General features: G+C 43.5%; 1 protein-coding gene and 1 non-coding gene across 2 annotated transcripts in view; one reads left to right on the top strand and one right to left on the bottom strand.

Annotated features, from left to right (window-relative positions):
- The window catches only part of Acadl (acyl-CoA dehydrogenase long chain), a 35128-nt gene extending 17173 nt beyond the window's left edge, over positions 1-17955 (bottom strand). Inside the window, exons 1-7 of the mRNA XM_052192868.1 lie at positions 17771-17955; positions 14151-14306; positions 11497-11634; positions 9566-9730; positions 5171-5237; positions 1276-1440; positions 637-738 (exon numbers count right to left, since the gene is read on the bottom strand). Of these exons, the coding sequence (XP_052048828.1) occupies positions 637-738; positions 1276-1440; positions 5171-5237; positions 9566-9730; positions 11497-11634; positions 14151-14306; positions 17771-17847 (870 nt within the window). The 5' untranslated portion in view covers positions 17848-17955. The remainder of the gene's footprint in view (positions 1-636; positions 739-1275; positions 1441-5170; positions 5238-9565; positions 9731-11496; positions 11635-14150; positions 14307-17770) is intronic.
- LOC127693111 (U7 small nuclear RNA) lies at positions 13531-13591 on the top strand. The gene has a single exon (XR_007979588.1). It is a non-coding gene; the product is annotated as a U7 small nuclear RNA (small nuclear RNA).
- Positions 17956-20933: the final 2978 nt, after the last annotated feature.

The raw sequence follows: 20933 nt of genomic DNA, 5'->3' as shown, positions 1-20933 counted from the left end.
GCCTGTAACAGTGATACTTCTTTTTTTTTTTTATTGGATATTTTCTTTATTTACATTTCAAATGCTATCCTTTCCCAGTCCCCCCCACCTCCCACCCCCGGAAATCTCCTATCCCATCCCCTATGCCCCTGCTTCTAATAGTGTTCCCCACTCATCCACCCACTCCCACCTCCCCTCCCTCACATTCCCTTACACTGGGGCATCGAGCCTTCACAGGGCCAAGGGCCTCTCCTCCCATTGATGCCTGACAAGGCCATCCTCTGCTACCTATGCAGCTGGAGCCACGGGTCCCTCCATGTGTACTCTTTGCTTGGTGGCTTAGTCCCTGGGAGCTCTAGCGAGTCTGGTTGGTTGATATTGTTGTTCTTCCTATGGGGATGCAAACCCCTTCAGCTCCTTCAGTCCTTTCTCTAGCTCCTCCATTGGGGACCCCATGCTCAGTCCAATGGTTGGCTGCGAGCAACTGCCTAACAGTGATACTTCTTTATTTAATTATACTCATGATCATTGCAGCACAAGCTTGACGTGTGTGGATCTTTTTACACAGCTCTGTAGCCTTATTTCTGCCCAGTATCTAACCGGAAGCATATAACTGAAAGTAGCTAAATGGAGCCGGTATCCTTAGGCATTTAATACCTGTGGGAGCTCTTGCATGAGGTAGTAGAAGCCTTTATTCTCTTCTCCAAGTAAGGCACTAGCTGGCAATCGGACATCTTCAAAGAATAGTTCTGCTGTGTCCTGAGAAACATGAATCAGGCAGAGGATGAGCACATTCATTTCCCAGTAGCCCAGTAACGTTTATAACTTCCAGTGAAGAAGAACCAGAAGACAAACTGGAGTGGACTTGCAGACTGAACGCTAAGTAGTAAGTAATAAGCCGTGGGGTTTTATCTTATCCATCTCACTCCACAGGCTGCCTTCCTGGTGCAATACACAGTCATTCAGGCTTTGACACTCCCTAGCTCTCTGGGTCGTGGGAAGTTAGAATTTCTAACACACATTAAGCACAACATGTTCTCTGGTAATTTATTGCTTCACAACCTTCTAAGTTTCACAAACAGATGATTTATTACAATACAGCTAACTTTCCCCATTTCTAGAGTATATATTCAAAACCCCCTGATTCCTTCCCATCCCTGAGTATGACAGAGACGGTAGTGTGACTGAAAAGAAGTCTCTGTACCCTGCACTCAGCTCAGGAAGACAAATGCTGTATACTTTCTGACTGAGAGTAAACACAGTAAGTTACCAGAGTCTGACTCAACCACAGCTTACCTGAGCTTTCATTCCCATCTTATGTAGCTTCCGGCCCTTGATAAATCCTTTCATTCCATTTTCCACCAGAAAGAGGCTAATGCCATGGGCAGGCGATCGAGCCTCGCGATTGGTGACGGCCACTACGATCACGAGGTCACTTAACCAGCCGTTAGTGATGAACACCTGCAGAAATATCAGATGCACTGTGATACTGTGCTCAGGTCTGTGCGAGCTTGCACCCAGGGAGCACACGCAAGAAGACTAGAGCAGGCCCCAGAGGCGTCCCCATCTCTCCACCCGCACAGGGCAGGCAGCCTCTGCATAGGCGAGGTGAAGGAAGAGCCGGTGATCTCCAGTGCTTCAACACTGAAGTGTCTACACTCTTCCCACTACTCGTGAGATAGAAAGGAATAAGAAACGAATAGATTGTGTCTTTAAAATAAAGCCAAATTACCCATTCAGTTGGTAAGCTGGATTTTAGTGGGGAGCTACAGAGAGGAAAAGGGAATTTGCTTTTTTTTTTAATTTTTGGTTTTTCGAGACAGGGTTTCTCTGTCTGTCCTGGAACTCACTCTGTAGACCAGGATGGCCTCGAACTCAGAAAGCCACCTGCCTCTGCCCCCCAGAGTGCTGGGATTACAGGCGTGCGCCACTACCACCCGGCGGGAATTTGCTTTAAATGGCCCTAAACTCTTAAGACTAATCATATTTTGAAAAAGGCTGTTTTTGTTTTTCATCTTTATACACATTGACTACTTCTTTTAAAATTGCCTAAGCGAGGAAGGCGTTGAGGTTGAGTGTCAGGGAGGTGTTGCAGGGGTGGGGGGGGGGAGCAGAATGACAAGCTAAACAGGAAATGTGAGCTGATAAGACGGAGCAGTTCCTAACTGACACTTCATTCTGCACTTTGCCTGCGGCCATCTCAGCTGTCACTCCAATCACCCAAGACGCCAACGCTGTCCCTTCTCCATTTTTATGAGACAGAATCTCACTAAGCAGACAGCCTGAACCTGTTCTGTAGCCCAGGCTGGCCTAGAGTTTAAAATCCTTCTGCTTCAGCCTCCGGAGTACAGGGTGTACCTCCATGCCCAGCTAAGCCACAAGGCCTGATGCGATCTGGACCTACTGGATTCCACAGTGACTCAGGCAGAGCATGTCCTTCCCACTCCATACTCCTGCCCGACAACGCATGTCCAAGCATCCTCTACTTCAGCAAATGCTTTGATAAAACTACGCGGCCACCTGCTTCCCGGTCAGCGCGGTGTTGTTCCTTCTGGTCCACATAACTGTCTGAACCTGCAGACTTCTTTTCTACTATCACCATTAACTCTCCTCCGGCTCTCCTCAGGGCTTGCACAAGGATCTAAGACACCTCTCGCTGCAACTCCACCTCCATCAGCTGCTCAGAGGGGCTGCTCTAAACGGCAGTGTGATCCCACCAAGGCCACAGCCTCTTTGAACAGCGAGCATCAAGATACATTCTAGACCCTTAGAGCAGGCATATAAAATATAAAACTCCTCTCAAACAGAAGGTGACTCACACCTCCTGCCTTCTCTCATCCCATTTTGCCTCCGTTTCCTGCCCTCTGGTAAGCTGTACTGAAGCACTTGCCTCACACATTCCAATGCCTTCCTGACCGACGTATCTTTGAAAATCACGTTTCCTCCCCTATGGAGGCCCCTCTAACAATGCAAATCCTACGCATCTTGGACTAAGCTAAAGTATCACATCATCTAGAATCCTTGCCAGTCTTCCACACTGAGTTAAGTACTCCTCTCGTACTGTCAACTCCAGGCTTAGACATCAAAACCAGGGACTGCACAAGACTAGGCACATATGGTGCCACTGAGTCTGCATATCATATCATTTAGGTAACTGCTTCCTAAAGTTGATTTGAATGATGTCAGTGATCCAAGATAATCTATAAAAGGAAGCTTTCTAGCATAAAGATATACTACTTTTAATTCTTAAGAGATTAATAATGCCCACTGGCATATCAAAGAATGAGAAGTTCTCCACATTTTTCCAAATTTCTTTAATGCCACAGCTATACAGGAATTACTGATGTCCGAGAACAAACTGTGACTAGACATTGACAAAGTCGGTTTGAAAATCAGATTTTCAGGAACCTGACAGTACTTCAATATTGTTTGATTTTGTAAAGATAAAAAGCATTAGCTTAAAGAAAGTGGAAAATTTTTAAAAATTGAACAAAGTAAACATGACATCGTTCCATTATATATCCTTGTAATGCCAGCACTTAGGCAGATAACACAGGAGGGTTATGAGTTCAAAGCTATCCTGGCCTCTATAGCGAGTCCCTGTCTCAAACAAACAGGCCAAATAATAGCAACCAAACAGGAAAACTCCTCCACAAACTTGTATTAGGAATGAACACCTCCTTAACATTCAGTCAACTGAAACATTTCTTCTCAGGGATGTTCGCTCGTGAACTACCTGCACTGGTCCGAGGAGCTCTCAGCAAGCTGACTCTCAGAAAAACTGGAGGGTTCTTGAATCCTATCATCCACACTTTCATCTCTTAAGACCTCTTAAAAGTTTCTGATATCTGTTCGGAACTTTTTCTCCCAATCTCTTTTTTTTTTTCATCTCAGTGTCTGCATATGGGTCACTTGCCTGTATGGATGTCTGTGCACATGTATGCAGTACCCACGGAAGCCACAAGAGGGCATCGGATTCCCCGGAAGGGAACTTAACAGTCAGTTCATAAGCCACCATGTGGGTGCTGGTGATGGAACCTAGGTCCTCTAGAACAGTGGCCAATATACTTAACTGTTGAGAAATCTCTCCAGCTCCTTCCTAATCTTTTTTAATAGAATTTTTTATAAAATTACCTTACTTATTTGTGTACATATGTGTAAGGTACCCTGTGGGGAGCCTTTGGGGGCTGCTTGGCAGGAATCTGTCATTGGCCAAGGACAAGGAAAGGAGCTTCAGGCATGAATCTGACAATAGGCCAGGACAAGGGCAAGCTCAGGCAGGAATCTAATTTTAGGCTAGAACACAGAAGTAAGTTCAGGCAGGAATCTTAATTTTAGGGTGGAACAAAAGAAGTAGGCTTCAGGCAAGAATCTGATTTAGGGCTTGGACAAGGAAGTAGGCTCAGATATCTAGGTCATCCAGACAAGCCCTTGGAAACAGGATCATGGGACTTTGCTTATTGCCTTGCTTGTTCCTTGACTGAATTTATTGTGCAGCTGGTCCTTATTGCTTGCATGTAATCAAAATGGTATAAAAGTGGACTGGGAAAAAATAAACCCGCCTCAGCCTCAGAACTGGCTGGGGTCATGCTACAATGCTGTCCGTCTTTTTTCCTTTTGATCCTCACTCCTGCGCTGGAGAACCTGTTAACTGACTGAGCTGGTTTGGTCAGTACCCTCCTCTCACTCTCCACATGTTCTTTCAAGGCAGGGTCTCTCCTTAAACCTGGTCTTGCATATTTCACCTAGGCTAGAAGCCAGCAGGGCTAAATGTGTGCATGGGACGATACCTTTTTCTGCAGGTGGTATAATCCAAGTTCTAGGCCTCATGCTTACACGCTGAGTGCTACAGACAACTTCCCCCAATCCTTTATCAGCGTAAAGCTCACCATGGTAAGCCCCATTCTGGAGTAACAACTGTTTTTTTGTTTTGTTTTGTTTGTTTGTTTGTTTGTTTGTTTGTTTTTGGTCTGTCAAGGGTCTTTTGGAAGCTAAAAACACCTGTGTATTATTTGTGGAGGGCCAAGCACCGGAGGGTAGCTATGGATTCTGCCATATAAAATCTGTACATGTCCTACTCTCCTCAGACCTCCAAATCAATCTGGTTAGTTCCCGGACCGATCATACCATCAGATATGTAGTTGTTGATGGAGTCTGAGACACTGGCACCCAAGCCTGCCTGTTTACACACCTTGCTTCCATTGAGAATCCAGTCGCTTCCAGATTTTTTGGCGTTTGTTCTTACTCCTTGTAAGTCACTATAACGGGAAACAAAGGTCTATCAATGGGTAAACAAATCAAATTATGCAAAGGCTATTATGTAAGGTCGAGTGTATTAAAAATACTAAGATTAGAAATATTCACAGTTATACTGAAAATATATCTAATATATTTTAAATTTCATGGAAGCCTAACTGTATTTAAGAACTCCCAACTAGACCATGATGACACTCCAAGGCTTGCTACCTCCCTACAATTATGAAACACCATGTACTTTACTCATGTTGGTTCCCAATGCTATCTTTTCATCAGAAATGTAGGTATTTAAAAACAGGGGCTGAAGAACGGCTCTTTAGTTAAGAACCCTTGCTGTTCTTACAGAGGATGGAGGTTCAGCTCCCCAGAACACATATGGTAGCTACATTCATCCACAGCCCAGCCCCAAAGTCCTCTTCTTACCTCCATGGGCACCTGTCATACACGTGGTACATACATGTAGGCAAAACAGTCATACACATAAATCTAAAAAGTTAGATATTTTTTAATTGCCATCTTCCTAACAAAACAACTCTAAAAAAGGAGTGTATTTTTCTAAGTATTTCTATTTAAAATATAAAAAGTGGCTGGAGAGACAGCTCAGTGGGAAGAGCACTTATTGTTCTTCCGAATGATCCAAATTTGGTTGCCAGAATTAACATCAGGTGGCTCAAAACCACCCGTAACTCTAGCTTTCAGGGGACACAATACCTTTTTCTAACCTTGTGGGAAACTAAATTCATATATACATACTCACCCACACATATATAACACATATCGGAAATAATAAAAATGATTTTTAAAAAAAAAACAGTATTTATAGAAGAAAACTATTCATCTACTTTTGATCTTTTGAGACAGGAGTTGATATGTAGCTTGGGCTGTCTTAGAACTCACCACATAGCCCAGTTTGACCTGAAACTAAGGATCCTCCTGCCTCAGGCTCACAAGCACTGGGATTTCAAGTGTTCAATGAGGCCTGGTCTTCTAAACAATTTCCTGAATAAAGATTCTTAAAAATATACTCTTCCAATGTTTTTCAACAGGTATAAACATACATATTAATATATGTATTTTTTATAAAATTAGAGCCATACATGATTTTGATATTATTATCTAGTATTTTTCTGTAAGATAATTAATTTGGTTTTGGTTTTGAAACTGGGTCTCTCTATTATGTAGTTCTGGCTGTCCTCAAACTTCCTTATAAACCAGGCTGGCCTTGAACTCACAGAGATTTGCACCCAGCTCTGGAAGATAATTTTTTTTTTTATTCGATATAATTTATTTACATTTCAAATGATTTCCCCTCTTCTAGCCCCCCCACTCCCCGAAAGTCCCGCAAGCCCCCTTCTCTTCCCCTGTCCTCCCACCCACCCCTTCCCACTTCCCCGTTCTGGTTTTGCTGAATACTGTTTCACTGAGTCTTCTGGAAGATAATTTTTATGTTTGTGTGTGCGTGCAGCACAAAAGGATGCCACAGCATGTGTGTGGAGGTCAGGGGCCAATTTATAGGAGTTAGGTGGAGTTTTCTTCCACCGCGTGTGTCCTTGGAGATCACACCTATGCTTTCAGGCTTGGTGGCGTCTGTACCCACTGAGCCATCTCAGCTGCATTAGTCTTAAATTTTCACCAATACTCTCCAATGAATAGCATAATATATAATTAATTCATATTACATCACTGTAGGTGATACTTGTATTTTCATACTCCATGGCCCTTAAGAACTACTTTCTATGTTAGGCTAAATAATATTCCCCACCATTCTAGAGATACCAGGTCCTAATCCCTGACATTATATTTTATTACATGAAAAGGGATCTGGCAGAGGTAATTGACTTCAGGGGTTTGAGACAGAAAGATTATCATAGATTATCTGGATGAGCTCTACATATTACAGATATTCTTAGGAGAGGGACACAGAGAGGAGAAGGCAACGTGACCCTAGGGAATGCCAGGGAATGCTAGGAACCACCAGGAGAGGGGGGCCAGGAATGAGCTCCTCCCTTTACCTTCTGGGGGGTATAAGGCCCAGCTGATACTCTGATTGGGTCCGGAAGATACCAGTTATGGATTTACAGCCCTCAGACACATGAGAGTAATTCATTTAAAAGCTGATTAGTGCTGAATTATGATTATGTTATTATTATCATTGTTGGCATCAGTTCCTAAAATCTGTACATGGGTTGTTAAAAGAGCTGTTCCACAAACTGGACAAATGGCTCAGAGGTTAAGAGCACTTGCTCCTCTCTTGGAGGACCTGGATTCAGTTCCCAGCACCCAGAGAAGGCAGCTCACAACAGCAATCCCAGCCCCAGGGAATCCAACACCCTGTTCTGTCTGGCTTCCATGGAAAACACACACACACACACACACACACACACAGAGAGAGAGAGAGAGAGCACAAACAACAGTAAATCCTAGTTGTTCCATGCAGAAACATAACCAGGTAATAAAGATAATTACATAAATAATGACTTGTCCTTAAAACTTTTCATGGTACACATGAAACACTGAAAATGGTTTAGCAATATACAACCCAGTACTGACAAGAACACATACCCTCATAATATCTCTGAGGACTATTACCTCAGTTTCCCTGGTCCTGACATTGAGACTAGAGATTTTCACAATACACACACACACACACGGTGTCATAACATCTCAAATACAACACGCTGCATGTACTTCTTTCAAAGACCTCTTTTCTCATTTCCTCTCTTCTTCTAACATGGGACCTTAAATTCTCTCGTATAAGAACTTTTATCACCAATAAGAATTAAGGTGCGAGATCAGTGTGAGAACTTACAAAACCCACAGCATCACGTAAACACATAGATAAGCACACAGAAGTTGCCAGTGAATATAGAAGGGGAAGGGCTGGTGAGACGGAAAGGTTTCTAGCAACTGCAAACCTTTTAGTAAAGTTATCACCATCTTTATTACTCTACTTTGTGTGCAAGTTGTGTGCGTGTGTGTGTGTGTGTGTGTGTGTGTGTGTGCACACCACACACAGCGAGCACATCGTGTGTTACACACATACCATGTGCACACACCACACACAGCAAGCATACTGTGCGCATGCACACACACACACACACACACACACACACCGTGGTGCGCACACACCACACACATCAAGCACACCGTGTTCACACACGCATACCCTGCGCACACACCACACACAGCGAGCAGACTTGTGTGCACACACCGCAAGCAGCACACACACACCTTGTGCATGTGAACACACACTGTGTGCACACCACACACAGCAAGCACACCATGGGCATGCACACACACTGTGTGCACACCACACGCAGCGAGCACACCATGGGCATGCACACATACTGTGTGCACACCACACGCAGCGAGCACATCGTGTGGAGCCCATCTGTCCTCACGCACACCACACTTCCGTTGCCAGGCCTGCAAGAGAAGCCAGCCCCCTTCCCTGCTGAGTCACCTCACTGGCCCAGCAATGGCCACCCCTCTGTGGAGGCCAAATTTAAGTGAAGAGTGTAGCCTGCAACCCATCTCTGATCCAGTGTCCCATCTGTTCTTTCTCTCTCAGACGTGTGTCCAGCTTTCTCCACATTTGACAATCTTCTCCACTCAAACTGTCTCTGTGTTTACACCCTCTCTTCCTTTTAAAATGCACGGCCCCTACCGCCTGAGTCCAGGGTTCCGGACAAGCATATTTAACACCCCACTCCATACATCCCACTTAAAAGACAATCCATCGTGCTAAAGACTCACCTCGTACTGTGTTTCCATGACACTATGTGCATATTTTGAACCCGGAATACATTACAACTGTTTTACCATTATTTGTGTACAAAACCACCTTGTTTTCCGACTGGAGTTTCACACTGCAAATTATGTAGTGTTCCCTTTCACCTTGTATGCAGCTCAGAATCAATTACCAAGTTTACCTGCCACCTAGAACCCACAGAGACTTGGGGAATTTGTTAAGGACCCCTATCCCCAGATACCAAAACCTACTCATCATTGTATATAACCTACATAATCTTCCCACATACTCTACATTTTAATTTCCAGATTATAGACAAAATCCGGACCAATGGAAATGCCATGTAAAATAGTCGCTATTCTATTTTTTCCAGGAAATAATGACAAGAAGAAAAATGTGTACATTTTCAGTACAGATGCAATTATTTTTCCAAATATTTTCAATCAAAGATTGTGCAAATCCACGAATGCAGAGCCCACACTTATGGAGAGCTGTGCAGTGTACCTAGCAAATGTTGGCTGTTAGGACACAGCTTCTAAGAATGCAGAATCAGCTAAGTGGGACTTAAGTGGGACTTACCTCCCAGCCCCAGGCTCTGTCATGGCGATGGCACCGATACACTTGCCCGCCGTCATCTGGGGGATGAACTGGTCAATCTGTTCTTTTGTGCCATAATTCGCAATATAGGGCATGACGATGTCTGAGTGGAGGCTGAAGCCGGGGCCTGTGCAGTTTGAGTACGCTCTTAGAGCAAAGAGGAGGAAAAGGGAACCATGAAATAGCGATTGGGTGAAGTCTCATTTTCAATTTTACTAACATAGTGAAGAATTATGGACCGTCTCACTGTACTGGATGGTAACAGCCTGCTTTCTCGAAAGCCACGCCCTTCCCGATGCCATCTCTGTTTTTACTGACCTTTTCACTGTGGGCTCCAACACAGAAATGGTGCTTTGGCAGCCCCTCCTCAGTACATATCAGATGAACTAAGAGCTAAAATACAGACTGTGGTGGATTTCCCAGGGCTTGTATTTTGATGTTAATTCCACTCCTCAGAGGGGCTGCAGATAAGGAGGTTGCCCAGGGAACCTTTTCCTCACCTTAACTTTTCAAATAAAGACTTGAGCTAATGATTGGGCAGGAGGAAGTAGGAGGAGCTGAGAGTCTAGGGGAGGGGTGACGGGGGGAGGGAGGGGGAGGGAAGGGAAGGGGGAGGGATAAACGGGAGGGGGAGGAGCTACGGGAGATCTAAGGAGAGGTGGCAGAGAGAAGTCCTTGGCCTGGAGAAACTGCAAGTTATATGGAAATAGAGTAAGATGGAAATATAGTGTAGTGGAAGATCTGCCCAATCTAGGCTTGTAGCTTGTTTTGTTAACTGATTAAGTTGTGCTTTCTTTTACCGGGGAATTGGGATGGAAACAAAGTAGCAGCAACTGACCACCTGCAACTGTCTGGCACAGCAATTGTCCTATTGTGGAGAGCACCTTGGTGATACTCTAATGTACCTGCAGTCGCTCTATGAACATGAACTTTTTACTCCATTGTTTTCCGGGTAATTGTTATGATTAAGTCCTACTGCTCATGATTTTTTAAAAATTACGTTCTTAAATAGATGTAAAATTTTCCAAATCATTTATGTTGCCTAACAACTGTAGTACATTTAAACTGCATCACAATTTAATGGATTAAGGTCAACCATGATATTCCTCTTTCCTAATAAGCTATCTTCTTACAGTAAATTCCTCCCCAAATGGCACACAGGTGGGGACACATTTATTCACCTTTTATATACATTGAAACCCCAGAAATACTAATTTTTCTTAATGGAACAAAGGTGAATGAATATGTTACCTTCACAACCATCCTGTCCTTATTGGGGACCAGGATTTGTCTTCTTCACAAGTTTTACACATATGTAAAATGATAATTCCAGGTCAACATAATTTACGATCCTCTGGTACTGAGGAAGAGCTTTTTCATTAAATAAAATCTAAGTGGATTTCCCTTTTGATGAACGGTTGCTACAAAATCTTCTGCTATTTTAGCTGAGATATTTATATATTCTTATAATGTAAATTTTGGCATATTTCAATGGAATATTTTTCCAATCTGCTACGCTCTTTAAAAGGAGAGAGGGGATAAACTCACTGGAAATGTAGTTATCTTTTTAACTTGTCTTTGTTTTTAAGGCAGCATCTTGCTATGAAGCTCTGGCTGGCCTAGAACTGACTAGGTAAACCTAAGCTAGCCTTGAACTCTTGGCAATTCTCCTGCTTCTGACTCCTGCATGCTAGGCTGCACCTGGCCTGTTAAAAGCATCTATTCCTACAACATAAAAGGATCTGAGGAACAAGGATCATCTTCCCACATCCCAAACTCAGTACACACACCATGTCAGCCCCATGTTTTACATTGAACTTTCAGTCTTCCAAGAACTTAGGAAGAATTTTCATTACCGCTTCAAAAAGGACAACTCACAAAACAAGATTCCACTCTCAATGTCCCATACTTACTGCTCTTCCCAAGTAACTGCTGTTGAGAACAAGTCCCCACCAATGCCTCCATGTTTCTCTGCGATGTTGATACCCAGCAAGCCCTGCTTGCCTGCCTTTTCCCAGACCTCTCGACTCACTTCTCCAGCTTTCTCCCATCTGCAGATAACAAACAAGTCAGACAAACCTCCTTAAAATTAGATAATGCACCGGACTAGGAACTAGAGACGTGTAGGAACATGTCCTTAATTTAAGGTAACTGATGACAAGGGCCACAGGCCTTTCCCTGAGTATCTGACTCCAGTGTTATTTCTTCTTTTTTCTTCCTTATCTTTGCTATCTTTTGTCCCCTCCTGCTCCATGGACTATTCCTATAATTTATATCTACTGCTATCACGGTTAGGTAGGGCACAAGTTTAGTTGTGTCACATAGTCATGAAAATTTCCTTAATAGGACTTCCAAGGATTTTTCACATAGTTCCTTAAAATGCTGTATTTAAACCAAGTATGGTGGCTCACACCCTCGATCCTAGGGAGGCAGAGGCAGAGAGATCTCTGAGAATTTCAGGCTAGCCTGGGCTACACAGAAAGCACCCAGCTAGTGGTACATATACTTTATCTCAAAGGAATATGAAATTCATAAAAGCTGCTCTTAAATAATACATAAAACCTATCGGCCATGTAATGTAGTGAATTTTGAAACACTACAAGATTCTATTTCAATACAAATCATTTTTTGGTCAATAAAAGGATTAATCAAGAGATACCATTAGGGGACTAAAGAGATGGCTCAGTAGTTAAGAGCACTTGTTTCTTATGCAGAGGACCAAAGTTCAATTCCTAACACCCAGTGGTTCTCATAACCAACCTTAACTATAGTTCCAGAATGCTCAGGACACACAGATATACTTTTAAGCAAAACATTTGTACATGTAAAATAAATCTATAAGACTTTTAAAAAAATTATCTCAATGGTATAATTATTTAGAAGTGTCTAATGACCTACCAAGTTTCACTAGGCTTAACATTTGCATACTTTAATTCATTTTTAACATAGAAAAAGAAAGACTGAAATGGACCAAGAATTTACCACTTAACCATTCATAGGTTATTGTGCCAGGTCCTGTGGGCCTTGGAAGAGTGGCGTGATGTGGATCCAGCCCCTGGAGCAGAGCCAGTGGGATGTCAGTCTCCACAGGTGTGGACAGCTGCAGTAGGCCTAAGGCTTGCTTGCATTATAAGGTACATATTTTTCATGTTCCACAGAATGTTCTCCCTGCCAACGCTAATGACTCCATGATAATTAGAAACAGCACAAGTTCAGGAATGGAGACTGTGTCTGATTATTGTTCCAAAAAAAAAAAAAAAAAGGTCATGCTGTGACCTTCAGCCCTTAAGGCTGTGGGAACGAACTCTGAAAACATGAGTTCAAGAATATATAAACAGGATTTCTCAACTATGCACAAAATAAGAATGCAATATGAAGGGTATGAGGTGCTCCATGGCCTGAAATAACAGAAGCAGCTGCACTAATGAGTCAGTAAAGGAAAAGGAATACTGACAAAACAAGGCTCAAGGTGCAAGTCATAAGAGCACCAGTAAGGGAGGGAGTGGTGACCTCAGGATGGGATCCCACCCACCTAATCTTATTGTTAGTGTTTACAAAGGCAAGCAGACCTCTGAGCTCAAGGTCTGCCTACACAGCAAGTTCCAGGACAGCCAAGCTTAGGAAGTGAAGGAGCTGAAAAACAAAGAGCTAACTTTCTCACAAGAGAATAGCATCAAGTCTAGATTTGGCAACCACAAATACAATGCCCATTGGCATAGGACTTGCCACGTTAAATGAAGTACTTGCCAGGCCTAAGAATCAACAGTCTAAGGTCATAAAATGCTGACAAACAAAGGGATAATCAAAAGGGAACCTGGGGTAAATGGTTACATTGATAGGCAAATAAAGGACAGGCTTTGGCCTTCAAGAGCAGAGCTATCTAGAGAGCAAACACAGCTCTTTTGGAATTTTATCTAACAGGTTTTCTGAGCAAAAGCTATCCAGAGAGCTATTACAGCTCTTAAGAGTTTTTCTAGCAGGTTTTTTGACTTCGGTAGAAAAACCCATGAGCTACCTAGAGAGCTGTCTAGAGAGTTACCCTGAGCACAGCTGTCAGCTTGCACTTATCACTGACTTCGAGTCATTTCTTCTGCTGTTCCCAAACACCCCTTCTTCAGTATCCTCTCTCAAGCTGAATCTGGTCCTTGGCATTTCTGTTGTTGTTGTTGTTGTTGTTATTCTTAGGTTCCTTTGTAAATCCACAAATTTCCACACTCTTGAATGACACATTTTAAAAGGCTGAATGTGGTGGCACAAGCTTGTAGCCCCAGATACTTGGGCAACTGAGGAGAAAATGCTTGTAGCTAAGAATTCAAGACCAGTCTAGAGAACACAATGATAGAGAATATCTCAATAAAATAAAATTAATATTAATAGTAATAGTAAAAGTAAAATGCTTGCAAAACTTAGAAATCCTACCTGTGATCTCAACAGTATTACAGTGAAGAACAGTGAACGGGCTAAGGAAGGACTTTTTGTATCACGTATGTGATTTTGTATCATGTATGTGATTTTGTATCATGTATGTGATTTTGTACCAAGTACAGCAGGGAGGGAGGGCACTTACTCTGTGTGATAAGGAATTACTTCTTCTTGAAAAAACTTCCTTACACTCTCCCGGAAAATGTCGTGCTCTGAGGAAAAGATTCTTCTGATTCCAATATCAGTTAATTTTTTAGCAGAAGGAGTTTCTAGACGTGCCTCTGCTCCAGAATGAGAACACCTTAAAGAGACATAAATTAAGAAAATTTAACCATGCATTACTCTTCATATCCAGATTAATGCCAGTGAACAACACAAATCACTGAGCTGTGCTTTCCATAGGCTCTCCTTACCCCCCAGACCCTGTCTCTGAACCCTTCCCCAACCCTCCCACCACAGCACTTTGTCAAAGTTCAACTGTCTGGTTTTGGAAATCTGTAAGGTAGATAATATCTAGATCTAACCACAGGTGTGAGTTGAGGCGAGATAGTGTTTCTGAATAGCATATAGACTAAACTGCATAAAAATCAAACAGTATAATAGAATAATAGTGGTAAATTTTCATGTCATGTACAATTTTTAAAACAATGCAAACTTTCCCAAAGCAACATATTCAGAATCCAAATTGCAAATTTCAGTAGCCCAAGACATGAACTGTATAAATGTCACCGCCACATTAGAGTGTCAATCAAAATTCCCAACAAGACTTCTGGATTTGTATAGAATTCTTTAGGATCTTCAGCTGATGCTTCCCTTTGCCCTCCTTCTCCCTCTTCATGCCCTCAGGGAACATAAAATGACTTTTTATCAATCCCCTTAGTTCAACTGTATGCAGGGTTCTGTTTTGTTTCTAATGAGGTTCGTTCCCCTTAGAAGGACATTCCTCCATATATCTTCAAATTCCTTCAAACCTGAATAAAAAGTTTTTTAAAGAAAAAAGATTTTATTTGAAAACAAAAATGTGGGTTTTCAAGAACTCTTCCTGGCAGCCGAGTCCTTCACTGATTGCACGATGGTTCCGATACCTGACCCTGTGTTGTTCTGTCTGGTCCAGGCATTCAGCTTGACTTGGGTATTGCATGATATCTGACCACACTGTGAACCCTCACATTGTGTTAATTACTGGAAAAACCTGTTTCTAGTTATGGTTTGGCTCAGCTCTAGCACACAACTCTCATCCAAGAGCTTTCTGCTTACCAGAAACAGGATTAAGTCAAGTCAACCATAGGTCAAGAGGCTGTGCAAGCAATCAGTTAACAGGGAATGGACATAGGAAGATAAAAAACAGGGAGTAGGAGGAAGTCAGGAGGAAGGCTAGACACAGAGGAAGACGAAGGGAGGGGCATTCAGTTTGAATGGTTTTTGGACATGAAGAACTTGCTTTCCCTTTTTGGGCATCAGCTGAGGAGGAAGGTTAACTGGCACTTTCTCTGCCTCTCTGAGCTAGCAGGGTTTCACCCTAGCATCTAGCTCAGGAGTCTTCACTGGCGAAATTAAACAACTGAGATTTTTATTAAAAAAAAATGGGGATCTGGTTTCAGCAGGTATTCTGGACACTGTTGGAATACACCCTGAACATCTGTTCAAAGCAGTTGCCAATGGATGGCAAAAGTATGTACTGAGGGAAAGACAGATGGATGGAGGATGAAAATGTGGTACTACATTAGGTTCTTTTCGGTGATAAAATACCATAGCCATAGAAGAAAGGGTTTGCTTGGGCTTACGGTTACAGAAAGATAAGGGTCGACCACCATCATGGCCAGAAGACACGGCAATAAACGCGTCAAGCCACCGAGAGTGCACATCTTGAACCACAAACACTAGGCAGAGAAAGCAAACTGGAAAGGGCAGCAGACCTGACCCTAGAGATTACTTCTCACAGCCAGGCCACACCTCCTAAACTTCACCAGAGGCACCAAGTGGCTGCTAACCACTTTAAAGGTCACTTAAAACTTTAAAGGTCACAGAGAATACCTGCAGGTGGCTTCTCAGATCACAACAAAGTTTACTTTATCCCTAATAAACTGAAATGACTGTTTTCAATTTATTGCTATGAGTTAAGCATTTTAAAGTACATATTTGTCCACACAGATGTTCATACATTGCTTTTTCCTCCGTGTAAAAGCAATGCCGAGATTACAATACCAGGCTTCCGAGATTCAGGTGAAACTGCTTATCAGTATAAGTAGAGAACTTGTGTGTAAATCTGTCTGGGTCTTAAAATGGTACACCCTATAACAGGTTGAGAAAAAATGGAATATTTCTAAGTACAGAGAAAGAAATGCATAAAAACGCTTTCCTGCTTCGTTAAAAGTGCTAAAGGGAATAAGCATAGGACAGAAATCAAAACATTTACTTGGGTAGTTAAGTTTGCTGAAACATGTATTTTCAGTTTTGTGGCACTTGAACTGAATAAATCAGTAACCTTCAGGCCCGTGTCCATTGTTTTCTCTGCCCTTTAAGTCAGGGTCTTAAGATCTGGGTCTCAAGAGGCTTCAAATTCATCATGATCCCCTGGCCTCCTCCGCCTCCAGTGTGTGAGGAGGGGAGAACAGGCCTGAGTCGCCAATTTAAAGCTTCATTTACATTAAAATAAAAGTCGGAAACTAAATGATCTATTAGCACACTCAGACCCTGGCAGCTGAATTTTAGTGTGTGTTCTTGGGCATAACCTCCATAAACGCTGAGTCAGACTGCATTTCAACTGGATCTTTGGCCACTATGCTCATAAATGTTTAAAGAAACCAGTGACGATCAAACTATAGCTCCTGACTCATGGGGCCATTCTCCGATGTCCTCTTTAAGGCAGAGCTTCTTCCCACACTTGAATCAAAATAAGATCATTTTGGGGCCCCCTAATTTTAAGAGCGTGTGGAAGACTCGATACAAAAGTAAAGGACATCACTTCCTCTGTAGAACAGAAAAGCATTCCTATCTTAAAGTCCTTGGAACTTTCCCAAATCTCCCAAGGATTCATAAGCATTACCACAGCACTTTATTGTACTTAGCAACAATGTGCTAATTAGCTCATTTAAATGTCGTGCCACCATAATTAAGGACATTTTATACTTCCAGTCTGCTTTATTCAATGAATGGATTTTAGACAGGTAAAACTTTTGATCTCAGTATAAACAACCCCTAATAGTCTCTAAAGCTCTCGGGAGCTGCCCATTAATCCCTCTACATTTAATCAGTTTAAGGATTTAGTAATAAATCTACACCTAATTTATCAGATGGGGCCCTAGCCTGGTCGCCCGAGTCGGGCTGATTGATGTTGCTCTGGTCTTCCGGTCCCCGCCTCCGCGCACCGAGTCCCAAGTTCACTGTCAGGTGGCAGTCCCCAGTCTCCGTTCCAACTGGGTTAAAGGTCGCAGCTACTCGGTGGCAGCGCGCCCAGGGGGTGATCGCCCCCGCTAGAGCCTGGCAACTCTTTCAAAGTCAGTTCCCGGGACACACTGTAGGACGCGGGGCGGGGCCCGGGCCCGGAGCGAGCATTCGGGGGGAGCCTTGCCTTTGGGGGCGCGGCGGACCGCGGTGGGGACACCCCGAGTTCTCCGGGCCACAGCGAGCGGCCCCGGGTTCCGGAGAGAAGGCCCGGTCCCTTCCACCGGCCGCGTCGCCCCGGATCGGCCGTAGCGCGTCACACCCCATCCTCAGAGCTCCGCCACCCCGGCTGCCCGTACCCCAGGCTGGACCCGCACTCACCGGGCGGAGGTCAGCGGGCGTAGCGCCGAGCGGGAGCTCAGGACGCTCAGGGAGCGGAGGAGCAGGCGTGCAGCCATGGCGGGACGGACGGCGGCGGACGGGACTGGCGGGCTCCGCGGAGGGCGCAGGCGGACGGCGGGATAACCGGACGGCGGGACGGTGGGCCGGGCCTCGGGGACAGCCAACAGCGGGCCGCAGGGCGGTGCCGCCAGCTCGGGCGGGGTCTGCGCCCTGCTCTGCGCGACGCCCCGTGCGCCTTCCCCGCCCCGCTGCCCGGCTGAGCGAGGGTTCCCCCGGGAGGCGCCTTGGAGCGGCGCTAGGCGCCCCAACGCCCCGCACTGGAAGGCGCATGGAGTTCATTTTCTAACTTTCGACTTCATGTCGAAAACTGTATGAGTTAATCCTCACTGTAAAGGATTGTGCTGTTTTGGTTTGTTATTTTCTTTCCTTGCAAATGTTTGTACCTACTCTTTGAAAATAAAGAAATGTATTTGATAACGAAATAACAATTGGTTCAATTCTCCAATAGTACGTGAACTAGTATACGGTTGTTTCCTTTTTTGTGTTGTTTTAGTTCAATGAAATAATGGTATTTGGGTTTATGAATTTGACGGTTTGTAATAGGGAATGCCTGCAAGGTTTTGAACTCTAAAGAATGTGCACATTAGATTTCTAAGGAGGCAAAGGGGCCTTTCTAATTCAAGAACAACAGTCACCCGAATTTGAAATAATGAAATAGTGAAAGTGAAAGATATTTTGCGTTAGAAATTGAGTACTGACAGCCAACTCATAGTAGGACATAAGGAAATGTTTCAAAGGCAAGTTTTAGTGCTTCATGGCACCAACAATCTGGAAAACATGAAAAAAAATTATTATTATTTTAAAAAATATTTTTGATTAAGTTTCCTTCGTGGTGTGTGTCTCATATACTCATGTAGAGTCCAGAAGTTTTGTGTGTGTATATGTGTGTGTGTTTGTGTGTGTTTGTGTGTGTGTCTGTCTGTCACGCACTCATGTGGAGTCCAGAAGTTTTGTGTGTGTGTGTGTGTGTGTGTGTGTGCGCGCGTGCGCGCGCGCGTGTCTGTCTGTCTGTCTGTCACGCACTCATGTGGAGTCCAGAAGTTCATATCAGATGTCTTCATCAGTTGCCCTCCAGGTTTCTCACTGAACCTGGAGTTTTATAGATTTGGCTAGCCTGTCTGGCTGGCTGTGATCTACCTGGCTTCTGCTTCCCTAGGGCTATGGTAACAGGCACACTCAGGAGAGTCCAGCCAGTGCCTAAGGGATGGGCATTGCACTCAGGTCTTAATGCTTGCACAGCAAGTACTTTACCCATGAGGACACTCTCCCCAGACCCCTCAGATTCAAAGTGTGTGAACCACTAATTCCCCCCCAACCCCCACCTGCAGCCCAACCCCCACTCCTACCCCCTCTCCTCCCTGCACTTCCTAAGGTTGCTGAGTCTAAAGAGATGTCATAGCACTTCAGCTCCCAAAGGCTAGCTGCTTTTATTCTCTGCCTTGGTGTGCGCCCTCCACCTTTTTGAGAGAGGCTCACAAGCTATCACTCATTCCTCATGCCTCTCTCCCCACTCAGTGAATTAAAGCCAATAGTGTCAAGTCAAAGTGTTTTTGAGATAGAAGTATGTAGTCTTAATTAGGGTTTTGCTGCTATGAACAGACACCATGACCAAGGCAACTCTTCCAAAAGAACTATCTAATTAGGGCTGGCTTACAGGTCCTGAGGTTCAGTCTGTCATCAAAGCAGGTGTGGTGCTGGAGGAATTCAGAGTTCTGTGTCTTCACCCTAAGGCAGACAGGAGAAGACTGACCTCCAGGAAGCTATGACAAGGGTCTTAAAGCCCACACCCACAGTGACACACTTCCTCCAACAAGGGCACACCTCCAAATATTGCCACTCTCTGAGATAAGGATATTCAAACCACCACAAGGACTTGTCTGGGATTTTTGAGCTGCACTCTTCACATCTAATGGTGCTGCTAACCATCTTTCTTGTCTGTCAGTAGGGCCAAGGGTGCACATTCAAATAACATCTTTAGAGCCTAAGAATTACTGCGAAGTCCTTAGGAAAACCTTCTGATTTCACAGCAAGTGTTTATCAACTTATAGAGAGAACTGTTTTATTATAAGACCATTTGTACAAACATATGAAAAAGCATCAGTGACCTTTTCTTGCATTTCCACACCATTTGAATGACAGAGGAGACCTTTTCTATATGATAATATTAACTGACTGATTCGGAAACATAGCCAACTACCTTAAAGCAAGCTTTCCATATTGTTATCGGCGTCTAACTTTGCTATTTTTGCAGTTTTGCCTTCAATTAGCTCCTATCACTTTTGTATTTCTCAAAATTAAATAAGCCCAACATCAATATTTGCATCCAAATTAGTGTTAGCTTACTGAGAAAAATGTCAGACAAGGACAAAAGTTAATAAATAATGCAGTAAACTATTTCCCACTTACCATTTCCTCAGATGCTCAAATACTAACATTTTGACCAATTTGTCACATTATATAGAGGTTTTTCTGAAGCATTTGAAAAATAATTTTATATATCATGCCCCCTTCTCCCTCCTGTTATTTCCCAAAAGTAAGGAATTACCATTTACTCATTGTAGAGATATTAAGTAGAGACATTTAACATTAAGGTGAAATTCTGATGTGTTTGCTGGTTGGGACACAATCTTCCTCTGTGCCGTTCTAGCTAACCTGGAAGTCACTATGTAGACCAGGCTGGCCTTGAACTCACACAGATCTGCTTGCCTCTCTCTGCCTTCCAAGCACTGAGATGTAAGGTGTGTGCTACCATGCCATGCTTAGGGAAAGTTCTTGGTTTTTTTTTTGTTTGTTTTTGTTTTTTTTAAGGTTTATTTATTTATTTTATGTATATGAGTACATTGTTGTTATCTTCAGACACACCAGAAGAGGGCATGGGATGCCTTTACAGATGGCTGTAAGCTACCACTCAGAATTGAACTCAGGACCTCTGGAAGAGCAGCCAGTGCTCTTAACCACCGAGCCATCTCTCCAGCTCTTAGGTAAAATTCTTTAAACATTTACAGTCCTTTTTCCCATTTCAGCAAATCCCCAGTAATATGCTTTCATTGCAATGAGCTTTGATACAGACCTCATCCTGGCC

The sequence above is a fragment of the Apodemus sylvaticus genome, chromosome 9 (assembly GCF_947179515.1).
Source record: "Apodemus sylvaticus chromosome 9, mApoSyl1.1, whole genome shotgun sequence".
NCBI lineage: Eukaryota > Metazoa > Chordata > Mammalia > Rodentia > Muridae > Apodemus > Apodemus sylvaticus.
The sequence above is the reverse complement of the archived record's forward strand: the minus strand, read 5'-3'. Positions and strand labels throughout refer to the sequence as shown.